Source organism: Vigna angularis, chromosome 5, assembly GCF_016808095.1.
Source record: "Vigna angularis cultivar LongXiaoDou No.4 chromosome 5, ASM1680809v1, whole genome shotgun sequence".
NCBI classification, from domain to species: Eukaryota; Viridiplantae; Streptophyta; class Magnoliopsida; order Fabales; family Fabaceae; genus Vigna; species Vigna angularis.
Window position 1 is genome coordinate 40079064 of NC_068974.1, and position 14999 is coordinate 40094062.

The 14999-nt window shown below is 35.5% G+C and overlaps 3 protein-coding genes across 7 annotated transcripts; 2 read left to right on the forward strand and 1 right to left on the reverse strand.

The window, feature by feature from the left end:
* Nucleotides 1-209: 209 nt before the first annotated feature.
* Nucleotides 210-2615, forward strand: LOC108339906 (cytokinin dehydrogenase 6). Its single transcript, XM_017577132.2, has 5 exons — nt 210-843; nt 945-1072; nt 1180-1440; nt 1549-1811; nt 1901-2615. Exons 1-5 carry the CDS (start codon nt 210-212, stop codon nt 2220-2222), a joined length of 1608 nt encoding a protein of 535 aa, XP_017432621.1. The 3' UTR covers nt 2223-2615.
* A 3010-nt stretch (nt 2616-5625) lies between these two features.
* LOC108339493 (zinc finger protein CONSTANS-LIKE 3) lies at nt 5626-6400 on the reverse strand. The gene is made up of 2 exons (XM_017576621.2): nt 5873-6400; nt 5626-5765 (listed from the first exon to the last, which is right to left on the reverse strand). The coding sequence occupies exons 1-2, from the start codon at nt 6254-6256 to the stop codon at nt 5661-5663; spliced, it is 489 nt and encodes a 162-aa protein (XP_017432110.1). The 5' UTR covers nt 6257-6400; the 3' UTR covers nt 5626-5660.
* A 1473-nt stretch (nt 6401-7873) lies between these two features.
* On the forward strand, nt 7874-13982 carry LOC108340122 (putative calcium-transporting ATPase 11, plasma membrane-type). 5 transcript variants are annotated; one of them, XM_017577349.2, is made up of 8 exons: nt 7874-8047; nt 10332-10386; nt 10472-10489; nt 10553-12480; nt 12565-12723; nt 12944-13115; nt 13203-13504; nt 13603-13982. In XM_017577349.2, exons 1-8 carry the CDS (start codon nt 7874-7876, stop codon nt 13915-13917), a joined length of 3123 nt encoding a protein of 1040 aa, XP_017432838.1. In that variant the 3' UTR covers nt 13918-13982. The 5 variants fall into 5 exon arrangements, with proteins under 5 accessions (XP_017432838.1, XP_017432839.1, XP_052733664.1 ...); XM_017577350.2 differs by lacking the exon at nt 10472-10489 and having other exon boundaries at nt 10553-12223; nt 12419-12480; XM_052877704.1 differs by lacking the exon at nt 10472-10489 and having other exon boundaries at nt 10332-10388; nt 10537-12480.
* The last annotated feature ends 1017 nt before the right edge of the window (nt 13983-14999 follow it).

Below are 14999 nucleotides of genomic sequence, written 5' to 3' on the forward strand. Positions count from 1 at the left end.
CCACATACGCTTTCTCCCAAGTCATGACATAACTCAACGACGGTTGACCAAGCCACCCACAGACTCCTTTAAATTCTTGCCCAAACCTTAAGTTCCTCCACTCTCCATCACTTTCTCCTTTTACTCGTACTCACAAACAACATCGTCTACAAAATCACGCTTTTATTCCTTCAACTACCATCAAACAGAAGAAGAAGAAGAAGAAAAAAATGAGATACTCTTATTCACCTCATAGCCTCGTTGTAGAACACAACATTCTGTTCCTCAGAGGCTTCACGATATTGTTCATTAGTTGCATAGCTGTTCGGCTTGATCTGGGTCTTTCCAGCATCCCCTCTTCGCTGAAATCACTTCCCCTTGGAGGGCATTTAAATTTTGATGAACTTAGCCTAAGGAATGCAGCCAGAGACTTTGGAAACAGGTATCAGTATCATCCAATGGCAGTACTGCATCCAGAATCAGTTTCTGATATTGCAGCCACCATAAAACATGTCTGGATGAGGGGTCCGAGTTCACATCTAACGGTTGCAGCGAGGGGTCACGGCCACTCTCTCCAGGGTCAGGCTCAAGCTCATGGAGGAATTGTGATCAACATGGAATCACTCAAGGTCCCAAAAATGCAGGTACACGTAGGAAATTTTCCTCCATACGTGGATGTTTCGGGTGGCGAGTTGTGGATAAACATCTTGCACGAGACTCTGAGATACGGACTGGCGCCAAGATCGTGGACAGACTACCTGCATCTGACAGTTGGTGGCACTCTCTCCAACGCTGGTGTCAGTGGCCAGGCATTTAAGTATGGTCCCCAGATAAGTAATGTTCAGCAGCTGGAGATTGTTACGGGTTAGTGAAAACAAAATGAACTGTGTAACTGCAGCAGCAGCAGCAGCTACTATTTTGTCTTTTCTGAACTATTAATTCATCTTTTACCTGACTGGCTGCAGGAACAGGGGAGGTTGTGAACTCTTCCGCTGAGCATAATGGGGAACTTTTTCACAGTGTTCTTGGGGGACTTGGCCAGTTTGGCATTATAACCAGAGCAAGAATTGTCCTTGAACCAGCACCTGCCATGGTAATGCATCAGTGACTATACCAGAAACAAGGTCTTTGGTTTTGGTTTTGGTTTGTTCTTGGGAGCAGAAATTGTCATAACCGAAAGTTTTGTATTTTTTGGAACAGGTGAAATGGATTAGAGTGTTGTACTCGGATTTCACGGCATTCACAAGAGACCAAGAGCTGTTAATATCTTCAGAAAACATGTTTGACTACATTGAAGGATTTGTGATAATAAACAGAACTGGTCTGCTAAATAACTGGAGATCATCCTTCAACCCACAAGACCCAGTTCAAGCTAGTCATTTCAAGTCTGATGGAAGAACCCTCTTCTGCCTTGAATTGGCTAAATACTTTAACGTGGAAGAAATTGATGCAGCAAACCAGGTGAGGCCAGTAACACTCAATCTAGATGATTAAAGAAAGGGTATACAATTAATTCATTAGTCATAATGAAAGAAGAACCGTCTCACTTTTTTTTTTTTTTTTGTGTAGGAAGTTGAGGAACATTTGTCCCGTTTAAGCTACATCCAATCGACCCTTTTTTCAACAGAAGTTACATTTGTAGATTTCTTAGACAGGGTGCATGTATCTGAGGTGAAATTGCGTTCAAAAGGGTTGTGGGATGTTCCACATCCGTGGCTAAATCTTCTGATACCCAGAAGTCAGATACACAACTTCGCAGAAGTCGTCTTCGGGAATATCCTGACAGAAACTAGCAACGGCCCCGTTCTTATCTACCCGGTGAACAAATCAAAGTAATGAATGGTTCAGAAAATATAAACTCCTGAAAGTATTTTAGCCGTCAAAAATGAATTTGGATGTAATGCATTTATGTCGTTTGCAGGTGGGACAACAGAACATCTGTTGTGATTCCAGAGGAAGATATTTTCTACTTAGTGGCATTTCTAACTTCTGCAGTTCCTTCTTCCAATGGAACTGATGGCCTAGAATACATTCTAAGTCAGAACAAAAGAATTTTAGAATTCTGCCAAAGAGCACAACTTGGAGTGAAGCAGTATTTGCCCCACTACAACACACAGCAAGAATGGAGGGCCCATTTTGGTCCTCAATGGGAAACTTTTCTGCAGAGAAAGTCTGTTTATGATCCATTGGCAATACTAGCTCCTGGCCAACGCATATTTCAAAAAGCAATAACCTTCTCATGACAGCAGTCTCCACATTTTATTTTATTGTTAATAATCTTTGAAAAAAAAATAGTCCTTCATGGAAGTGCCAAAATTAAAATGTTATATGATCCAGACAGGTTTGGACACACAGAACATACAGAATTAATGCAAAGGAGGGTTATTGACTGATAGCAGAGAAAAAGAGATAACAGAATGATGAATGCTGAGATTTGTATGCTGGCAGGGTAATAAGAAAAGTTGTCAGTGTGTGTATGTATCATTACTGATGGAAAAATTGCATTACATGCTCATGTAGCACCAAGGCAGCAGGGTCCACCTGAGATCAATATGGTCAACAAAAGGGATAAAATATTTGAGACATTAATTATTGTAGGGTTTCCAAAAGAACTTATAAATATTTGAGACATTAAACTCTTCCTTATCTATTCTCTCTCTCATGCAGCCAAGCTAAGTTCATTAAGAATATTATTACAGATATTCATATATCCACCACAAAAAGATAGGAAGCAAAAAGTACAGATAAGATGACACATAATGCTGAGTGACAGTATTTTACAAATTGCTGAAAAATGCAAAATGAATATGGCTAACATGCAAGATGATGAACATTCAATCTGTCACAGTCCATTCCGGTGATTGTATGTGGTAGCAGCTACAACACAGTGATGTGTGTTAGTAATACATAATTGATAAATTAAAAAGGTGTTTCATTAGTAAAATTACCCACTCATAAATCATTGTTTGCTTTGTGTGTTGAAGATTTTATATCAATTAGAGATAAAACTAATTCAAAATATATAAATTAATACAAATCTTACATTATGCATCAGTTTTATAAAATTGAATTAATTTTAAAATCCATCTCTTAACGGCTTTTTTAACGGAAGCAACCATTCATAAAATATGGTATAAATAACTAACCAGGACAAACTTTGTCTAAATGAATGAAGCATCTTTTGTCATAACTAATCAACGTGTAGTTTGAACTTATCTAGAGTGTTTTACTTACTGCCAGAAAAAGAACAGCATCGGCATAATTGGAAACACTGATGGCAAATTAATGGCAAAAGAATGTTAAAAAGTGTAATTATTTGTTGAACCTAGTCCCTACCATCTTAATGTTGAAGTTATGCATGTTCATGCCATAATACTTGTGGAAAACATTCAAAGTTTTACGATTTTATTATCCCTTCTTTTTGAACTACTTGTAGTGGGGTATATTTTCCCTTATTTGGTTATCAATGCATAATTGTTCCCATCACTAAAAAGGAAAAGATCTATTAAAAAGCTAACTGAAAAGGGAGAAATGCGTTACTGTTGAAGAGATTCCATCGTGGTGTCAGAATTAGAGGGGGAAGGAAATTTGGTTGCTTCTAGACCATTTCTCTTGTTCACTGGAATACACATCACCCAGAATGTTTTTGGGTATCAAAAAGCCTGCTTCTGGATTCTGGTTTTGAACCACTCAGCTGACAACCACATAAAATGGACTAAAGTTATCCCATCAAACAGTAAAGCATAACCTTTCCACGTCGATGAGACCACGATGCATCTTCACAAGATTTGCTGCTGGCTTGGAATTTGATAGCATTCAAAAAGAGCTTACCCAGATCACCATAGTAAATTTAGTGCATGGAAGCTACATAATAATGTAGAACGTTTTTAACGTTAAGATATAAATAAAGTTTCACGTCAAATAAAATAAAAAATGGATATGAATTTATATACATAATATATTTTTTATAAAAAATATTTTATCAGTGTGAAAATTTATGTATATTATTAAATCTTTTTATAATTGGTGACAAATAACCAGACGATGAATAATGAAAAGTTTATTGATGTGGAGATCTACGTGTGTCGTCCTTCCTCCATGAAGTTTGAAACTTTATTTTCTAGAGAATCATACACAGATGGAAAAAAAGCAAGGGTGAGGGACCATCTGCATAAAGCACCTTATAATCAAGCACCAGCTAGTGCCAGATTGGTAGGTACATCTTTAATAATTATTCAGCACAAGAATCTCAATATATATGTGTTCTAGAAAAAAGGGTTCAGGTTACTATCAGCTAAAGCATTATCTCATTTTGTTTGCTTTAGAGTATTCTCATGGCCTTCTTCTATTCCTTTATTAACTCTAATATCATATCTTAAAAGTCTCTCATTCATTTTCTCCTCAAAGATTACTAAATTGATTAAAATATTTCTTTTTAATAGGCACTAAACCTAATGATCAGGCCTGACACCAGAATATTTGATGTGTGAAAAAGGAAAAAGAAAGCTAAGCATGTGTAGCGTTTGATAAACTGTTAAATAATTTATATATGGTATTTTAAGAACAATAAAGTTATCGAACTTGGAGGGTTAAAAGGTGGTATGCTTTGATTTAAAACTGAAAATGGTGGAACCTGTGAATAGAATGGAACAAAATATTTTGTTGTGTTTTGTTCTCACGTGAAATAAGTAGTCCCTACCAATTATGGAAGACAAGAAAGAATCTATTGATGAATGGAATTATGGGCTGACAGACAGCATATGATACGAAAGTTGTCTCTCAAATGTTGTATCTGTCCCAGATTCCTGTAATGAGTACATGGAAACTATATTCTTCAACATTCAAACACTGTGCATGAACTCTGTTCTGAACTTTACGTTCAGATCGCTATAAATGAATTAAAACTTGATTCATGGTTCAGTTCAGATACCATGCTGAAAATCAACTAAATTTCTTAGTTATTCCTGCTTGTTTTGAAGGAAAGTATATGACTAAGTGTTTGATCACGAATAACATATTGACTCCTTTTTCATTGATGTTCACGTTTGAATTACCAGAAATCGTATTCAGTATTTCCATCTGATAGTTCTTGAAATTTCTCATAATTTTCTAGTGATGTTGAGGTATATGCTTGCAAGCATTCATTTTGTTCAAATTATTTAGTTAGTTAAAACATTATATGTGGTGATATGTTAATTAACTATTCAACTGAGCTTCGATGAAAGGTGTAAAAGGGCCCCTTTATTCAAATGAATGTCTTTTTTCATCAATGTTTTGTTTTTGTCAAAGAATTTTTTCCTTTAATGATTTGGTCCTCTCTTCTCGAGCATTTTCCTCTTTTTATATTGAACACGATATCCAGCTCAAGATCTGTTTTCTCTTTAATTGCAATTTAATCTTGATACTAATATTTAGAATCAGTCAAATGATTTTCACCATAGAGAAAAATTACAGACTTATTTTCAGAGGGATTAAGCGCAAAATCAACGAGGAAACAAAACTAAATCTACCATAATAAATTGAGGTTGGTCTATGAACATAATCTTATAATACTTACTCATTAACACAATCATGACTAATTATAAAAAAGTAAAATATTCATAAAAAAATAAATATTTATACTTAAATAAAAATATAAAATAATACCATTAAATAAATACAAAAAAAAAATTTGATATGTGTCAAAGTATTTCATCCTTCGTCGTCTCTTCAGTAGGCTCAGAGGTTCCATCCCTACTGCCCTGGTTAGCATCAAGCATCTGTGACGAAGAACACGCTGTCTCATCCTATAACCAATAACATAACCAATAAATAATAATAATAATAATAATAATAATAATAATAATAATAATAATAGAAAGAAAATGTGGATAGAGAGTTTTGTTCTTCTTACATGAGAATCGATAGAGGAAGAGTGATTTCTTAATGGTAAAGCGGCAGGACGGGGTGGTGACGTGGCAGAAGCAGAGGACGGTGGAGGCGCTTCATTCTCCCCTTCTTTTTGTGGTTGGCGAACATCGTTGACCAAGAGCCGCAACCTGGCAGTTCGATCCCCGAGACAAGGTTGACAAAAGGAGATGGAGGGCGTGAGTTTGGTGCCGGAGGCTTTCCAGGGAGTGAGAGAATGACACGAACGACACAGAAGCACACGAGAATGCCTCGCCACCAAGAAATTGGCGCTGTGAACTTTGCCGTCGCACTCCCAGCACAGCTTTGCCTGGTCCGCGTCGCACAACATCGCCGCCCTCTTCTTACACAGCGCGCATGACTCCTCCATTTCTTCTCACTTCTCTTCTCATTCTTCCCTCAATCTAATCTGTTATTATTATACTAACTTCCTTTCTCCGATTTAGCCGGAGACTAGATTTTTCTCCCGCGAAAAACTCCTTTCATCAATCCACATAATCCAGTGACTAGATATTTTTCACCTCTGCAACTAACTCCAATAAACTTTCTATATCTTTCTTCCTCTTCACTTTTAATCAACTTCTCAACTCTTTTATCTTTCCACTAAATTTAAATTTCACGAAAATATACATTTTTAAACATAGAGGACAAAAAAATTATTAATTTTATAATTAAGAAATTAAAATATCAATGTAAATTTAAAAAACTAAAAATATCACTTTAACAAAAAAAAATGAAAATAAATTTATGTTACTATTTCGAATATATAACACTTGACTACGTTAATTAACTTTCATAATTCAAATAAATGAAAAAACAAAATGGTTCTCACATAAATTTTCTTTTTCCTTTAAACCTCAAATGAAACTTATTTCTCTTAAATATAATGTTATCTCAACAATTTAAAATCAGAATATATATATATGCATATATTATATAAAGTAAAATACGTGTTCTATAGTTATACAATATCTTAAATTTATTATAATAATTAATATTGTATATGCATATGGTATCATATAATTATTCAGTTAATTTAAAATTAGATGTTTCAAATGATAAGTTATTCCACAAATATGATCATCATAATGATTATTTTGAAATCGAATGACAATAACTTATATACCGGTAACCCTTCAAACGGTTAAACCTAATATTCATTAATGATAAATTTAAGTTTAAAATATCGAAGTAGATAATTATATTAATTGTTATAATTGTGAATCTGTGGATCAATCAAAATTTTAGGATAATTATAAAATGATCATAATGGGGACAAATATGTGACCCTTATAATTCATGTGACACAATCAATCCTTTTAGAAAACATATAGGATTTTACATTTATAATGTTACTTTTATATTTCTTGAGTTTTAGTCATCATGTTTTAAAGACAAAAATAATATTTTAACGACTTTTTTTAAAATAAACGTGTCAATAATATATTTAAAACGAATTATTTACAAAGGGTTTGTATATTTAAAACGAATTATTTACAAACTATTAGTTCTATAAAAATTGTAAAAAAAAGTTATTAAAGATACATTTTTCATATTTTAATTCTGCAATGAGATGTGTAAGGCCAATAAAACTAAATTATTGAGTCGCATAAACTTGATATATTAGTTTTTGTAAACCATAAGTACAAAAAATATTTTTCAAAACAAAAGTAAATTATTTACTTTTTGAGATACTATTGACAAAAAAAGATATTATGGTAATGTAAAAGAGTAAAATGAGAACGTTTTATAATTAATTATGAAGAAAACGAAGGATGTTACGGTAATTGGCTTTAGTGCTCCTCTTCTGTTTTGTTTGTCTGTGGCAGCTTTCTCTTTCTTGTTCCCGCCATATTCGGCGTCGTTTGAAACTTTCTTTCTTTCTCTTCCTCGTTTCGTGTTTCTTAATCAAACCAATATTGTGACCAAAATAGTAAAAGAAGAGAGTGATTGTTAATGGAGAAAGCTTAGTGATCAGTGAATAGCAATGGAGAAGTACCTCAGAGAAAACTTCAGCGTCCAGCCGAAGAACCCTTCGGAGTCCGCCCTCCGCCGATGGAGATCCGCGGTCTCCGTCGTCAAAAATCCCCGCCGCCGCTTCCGCATGGTCGCCAATCTCGCCCAACGCGCCGAAGCGGAACACAAGCGTAGAAAGCTCCAGGTACACATTCGTCTCTTCCGTTTTCCATTCCAATACCTAATCTCTGTGAATCGATTGGTGTAATATCCATTACTTCTCTCTTTTCCGTTTCGGATCAAAGAACCGATTCCACTGTTGAAACATGTATATATATATATATATATATATGCATCGGTTTTACCATTTTCGGCTTCAGAAAAACTCACACTAGATCAAAATCCGATTGGTTTTGCTCCTTTTGCATATTTCATTAAATTTCTCGATGAAAACGCAGCCACATCGGTAGCGTAGCAAGCAATGAAAGCTAGTTCTAAGTGTAATCAAGTTCTTACTGAACCAGCTACATAGTAATTTAGTAACCTACTCTTGTTTATTTTTAAATATAATTAACGCATGTGAATTAATCCTAATAATAAAAAATGTTTACGTTGATGTATAGATCCGGGAGAATTGATTAATCGTTAACTTGGTGTCGCCGGAGCTTCTTTTCACGTTACCTCGATTTAAGAATCAGAGCGGCACCAACAAATAACAAACAATAAAATATACAAACAACAAACAATAACATACACCAAACATAAAAGAGGGAAACAGGGAGATTTTAAAACTCTTATTAAATTCACAAATTTCTTTCATAGTCATCCAAACTTGTTTGTCCTTGCATATATATATATATATATATATATATATATATATATATATATATATATATATATATATATATATATATATATATATATTTGTCTTGTAAATATTCCAATCGTAAGAATTTATGCATTCATATACAAGCGACTAAATAGCTTTTGTAACAACAATATATTCTTGCTTAAAAGAAAGAGAATACATTTTCATGTTTGCAGTGTAGATTGTCATCTAGAAATAGCTTTGAGATACATAAGTATCCAGTGAATGTTCTTTTTCTGTGATTAGTAAGAAAATGACTACCAACATCAATAACATGAGCAATTACATACTATGACATACATTAAGCTATCAAGTGAAACTCAACTTGAAGTGATACGCAAGTGAAGTGATACTAGACTTAGAATTATTTGTATTAAATTTCTGATAAGGTCTCATTATATTTTTGTTGTGATACTCTCCATTTTTCATTCTTAATAATTTTAAAGTCGGGGATTTATTTGAAGACCTAAATTCTCCAAAAGACTTGTTCAGTTCTTTATGAGACTTTAAATCTCGCTCATGTTGTTATCAATGTTACATCAAAAGAATAATAATTTTTTCATAAAAATAAAATTTACAAGAATATGATCATCAAATGAGGTTTCATGATACATGTGATCCATCAAAATTCCTATACCACCACTATGGGAATTTTAGATCACAGAACAGGTTGATATGACTATGAATGAGGGAATATTTGAAGATTGAAAATGCTATTACATACCTCAATTATAAATCGAAGACACCAACATCAAACGAAAAAAGAGAAAAATTCCCTCTTCTCTGTTGCACATTAAATCGTATTACCGCAGTTCTATCATACATTACTTTCAATTAAAGGTAACAAATTTCCAAACGAAGTAGTAAAGGAAAGTAAAACTATTCAAAACATCATATATATCATTTTCTGGTTCAGAAACACCAAGAGAATGTGTGGATACCAACTATGTAATGGTTTAATTGCATCTGTTTTCTAACAAATACAAAATTGAGATGACAGTCATCAAATTATTCAGAATGCTATAACGTAATCGTATTATGATCTACTAAACCAGGGATTTCATATAACCTAAGCATACGGTTTCTAAGCTCTCATCCTCTATAATAATATAAATATTATAAAACATTATAAAATCAAGGGCAAAGAAGAAAATAAGACAGACACTGGTAAAAACTAAAGGATAATCACCACGGGTAAAGAAGAAAGGACTCAAAGTAGTGTAGCACAGCGAACATCTTCGCTTTTTTATATTGTATATAGCATTAAACTGGACAAACAGCTTGCATGGCTTAACTACGTATGCATGTTATCTCAATTTCATGAAACTAATTCATTTGAGTTTCGTAATAGAAACAATTAAAACATGTATCGAACTAGGCCAGCTCTATGTTGAAAAACTACAATGGTGTAAAAGATAAAGAGTATAAGCTTTATAAAGGTGGTGAATAATGTATGTTGTCCTATTGGCAGCCATTTCATTTGACTTTATCAAATTGTCTTCCGACTATGATAAGCAGTATGTTATGTGCAGTGTAGTGTGCTTTTTGTTTAGCTAAGGAACTGTTATGTTTAACCTCTGGCACTATGAAAATATGTCGCTCTTATTACTATCTTTACCAGGAAAAAATACGGGTGGCTCTCTATGTTCAAAAAGCAGCGTTGCATTTTATTAACGGTATACACGCTTAATCACTTTCATTCACCCTTTTGTTTTTCACTCGCTGTTTTGTTACATTTTTTTTCTTTTCCTTCTCATTCAGCTGGGAGCCGTCGTGATGGTGATGGTGGTGACGGCGGAGGTAAAGGTGGTGGTGTCGGTGGCGACACCGGTGATAATCAAGGTTACACGCTCTCAAAAGCGACTCGGGAAGCAGGCTTCGAAATTGAGCCCGACGAATTAGCCTCCATTGTTCGATCCCATGACAAGAAATGTTTAGAACGGTACGAAGGAGTGGAAGGAGTAGCAAGGGTTGTTCGTGTGTCCTTGCAAGAGGGCGTTATTTCGGTAGATGTTGAGCACAGACAAAATATCTATGGCTGTAACCGGCATGCCGAGAAGCCCCCTAGAAGCTTTTGGATGTTCGTTTGGGATGCAATGCAGGACTTAACTCTAATCATCCTTATGGCATGTTCATTCGTTTCAGTTGGTGTTGGAATTTTAACCGAAGGTTGGCCAAAAGGTATGTACGATGGAGTGGGAATCATACTATCTATACTTTTGGTGGTCTTTGTCACTTCAATCAGTGACTATAAACAGTCTTTGCAATTTAAGGACTTGGATAAAGAAAAGAAAAATGTCAGCATTCAAGTTACAAGAGACGGCAGAAGGCAAAAAGTTTCAATTCATGATCTAGTGGTAGGAGACATGGTCCATCTTTCAATAGGAGACGTAGTTCCTGCAGATGGGTTATTGATATCTGGTTTCGGCTTATTAATAGACGAATCAAGTCTATCAGGTGAGAGCGACGCCGTAAATGTTGATAATCAGAAGCCTTTTCTTCTTGCTGGGACCACAGTGCAAGATGGGTCTGCAAAGATGTTGGTCACGTCCGTTGGTGTGAGGACGGAATGGGGAAGATTGATGGATACTCTGAACGAAGGAGGAGATGATGAGACACCACTTCAGGTCAAACTAAATGGAGTTGCAACCATTATTGGTAAGATAGGTTTGGGTTTTGCCCTTCTCACGTTCATAGTTCTGACGAGCAGGTTTCTGTGGGGGAAAATAGCTCACCATGAGATCACAAAATGGTCTCTAAATGATGCATCCAAGCTTCTCAATTTCTTTGCCACCGCCGTCATTATTATAGTTGTGGCAGTTCCCGAGGGGCTTCCTTTGGCAGTCACACTAAGCCTTGCATTTGCAATGAAGAAATTGATGAATGACAAGGCACTGGTCAGGCATCTCTCCGCATGCGAGACCATGGGTTCAGCAAGTTGTATTTGCACTGATAAAACAGGAACTTTGACTACAAATCACATGGTTGTAGACAAAATATGGATTTGTGGACAAACTAAGGCCGTTAAAAGCGACCACAGTGAAAATTTGTTGAAGCCCTTGATTTCTGAACAAACATTTGATCTTCTTTTGCAATCCATATTCCAGAATACTGGCTCAGAGATAGTCAAAGGGCTAGATGGAAAGAACAAGATCATGGGTACCCCCACAGAATCCGCTTTGTTGGAATTTGGCTTGCTTTTGGGAGGTGATTCCAAGTTTTATAACGACAAGTATAAAATAGTGAAGGTTGAACCTTTCAACTCAACCAGAAAAAAGATGTCAGTGCTGGTGGCTCTTCCCGGTGGCCCCAACAAGTATCGAGCATTTTGCAAAGGAGCATCAGAATTGGTTGTGAAAATGTGCGACAAAGTTGTCGACGCAGACGGCAAAGTGGTCCTTTTGAACGAACAACAAAGGAGTAGCATCACAGAAGTTATCAACGGATTTGCTTCTGATGCTCTGAGAACACTCTGCATTGCCTTCAACGATATTGAAGGATCTTCTGAACGAGGTCGTATTCCTGAGGACAAATACACGTTGATATCTATTGTTGGGATCAAGGATCCAGTCAGGCCTGGAGTAAAAGAAGCTGTCAAGACTTGTTTAGAAGCTGGCATTGTCGTTAGAATGGTGACTGGTGACAACATAAACACTGCCAAAGCAATAGCTAGAGAATGCGGCATATTGACAGATGGAATTGCGATAGAGGGACCAGATTTCCGGAACAAGTCCCAGCAAGAACTGGAAAAGATAATACCGAAAATTCAGGTCTAGATTACTCTTCAAAGGATACTACTTTTACTGTTTTAGCAAGGATAATACATTTACAAATCGGTTTCTTGGTGTTTGTAGGTAATGGCCCGATCCTTGCCCCTTGACAAGCACAAATTAGTGACCCATTTGAGGGAGGATTTTAACGAGGTTGTCGCAGTAACTGGGGATGGCACCAATGATGCCCCAGCGTTGCATGAAGCTGATATTGGACTAGCCATGGGCATTGCAGGGACAGAGGTTTGTTATTGCAGCCACAATCTATATATCACTTTCCATTTCTTGTTTCATACGATGTTATTGTCCGAAATGCAAGTGTCCGAAGACTTATTAATCTAATGCTTTAATGCCTAAGGTTTTCGGCAGAGAGTGATATATATAGTCGGTTTCATTTTTCATTTTGGTCACTTATTTTACATAGAACTGTGTGCTGAGTACTGTTAACCTCGATCTTCTCCAGGTTGCCAAAGAGAACGCGGATGTGATTGTAATGGATGATAACTTCTCGACCATAGTGAAGGTTACCAGATGGGGGCGTTCTGTTTACATTAATATACAAAAGTTTGTTCAGTTCCAGTTAACAGTTAATGTTGTAGCTCTCATGCTGAATTTCGTTTCAGCCTGCGTGTCAGGTAATAATACGTATAACCAGCTTTTCAAGCCACGGCTAAATTACTGGTTCGATTCAGATGAGTAATCACAACAGAAATTCATTTCAGGCTCTGCTCCTCTCAGTGCTGTTCAAATGCTTTGGGTAAACATGATCATGGACACTCTCGGCGCGTTGGCACTGGCTACAGAACCTCCGCATGATGGGCTGATGAAGAGGCCCCCTATAGGAAAGAACGCTAAATTCATCACCAGGATCATGTGGAGGAACATAATCGGTCAGAGCATCTACCAAATTATGGTCCTTTTGGTTCTCAAATTTCGTGGCAAACAGATTCTCAAGCTCGATGAACACGACGATACTACCTTGCTTCTGAACACAGTCATATTCAACAGCTTCGTATTCTGTCAGGTAATAATAGTCAGTTAACGGCTGGCCTAGAATAATATCGTATTCTGCTAACTTCCATGCATGCAACCATTGAAAAGAACATTCTGTGTGATTAATAGGTTTTCAACGAGATAAACAGCCGTGACATGGAGAAGATCAATGTTTTCGAAGGCATGATAAGCAGCTGGGTGTTCCTTATAGTGATGGGCATAACGATATGCTCTCAAGCCTTGATAGTTGAATATCTTGGTGCTTTTGCCCAAACGGTACCGCTCAGCCGGGAACTGTGGTTTGTAAGCGTCATGATCGGTGCGGTGAGTTTAGTCGTAGCTGTTCTCCTCAAGTGCATTCCGGTACCATCCAGCACCTACGTCGCCGCCGCCACCCACCATGACGGTTACGAACAGCTCCCCACTGGCCCTGATCTCGCTTGAATATTCACTATATACCATATCTTTTTTCAAACCCTTCACCCTTATGGAAACATATACCATAACTTATCACCATTTTAGAGTTAGCTTCCACCATTCCTACCTTTCTTTCTTCCCTCATTCTCTTCGGAACCTTATCATCGTCAGAATTCCTCAACCCTACCTTGACTTTTTCTCTGATCTTTATCATCATCACGATACTTTCCGATCATGATACACAAATTTTTTTAAAAAATATTTTTTTGTCTCTAGTACATTAAATTTGCTAGTAAACATAGGCTAAATTTAGAATTTTCTGCTTAATTGTTAACTTATAATTATTGGTGAAAAGTTATTATTTTAAGAATAATGTTACATTTTTTAAACCATGTTTATTCTTTTCTTCACATACTATGTATTAACTCTATCGTATACTTCACTCTTCTCTTATATCAGTTTCGTGGAATATTCTTATAGCAGTTTATTTTAGACTCTTTCTTTCTTAAAGAACTTAAAATTTTCTTCTTCTTTTTTCTGGGCAAAATTGAAAGGTTTTTAAGATTAATTTTAAGAACTTTTGACCATTATTTTTTTCTTAATTTTAAAAGCGTTAATCTTTTTACGCATATTTGACCCTCTTAACTATTCTTCAGTTAAAAGAATTATTTTCGTATTTTAATTTATTATCTACATCTCTGAAGTAAATTTGTATATTGTTTCAAGTTAAATTATTTATTAAAAAATTAATTTATCTATTTAAATTTATTTATCTCTTATTTCTTAGATGTTCTACTTTCCCCTTATTAGTGTTATCAAAATTGGACGGTTATTAACTTGGTAAACATACTAAATTTAAATAACTGGTACAACCATTACCTACCTCCTTAGTTTAATCATATGAACTAGTTATTAAATATATAGTTTATGGTTTAGATCTAGTGTATATATATTTTTTATAAATCATTTAAATACATTTGTGTTGATATATTAATGTTCATGATACTTTCCAACCACTGCAAGAAACATGAGTTTGATCCTCTTTCAAGCATAATAATAATATTCATTTTGGCTCTCATTCGTCTTTTAATAAAATATGAGTTGAGTTT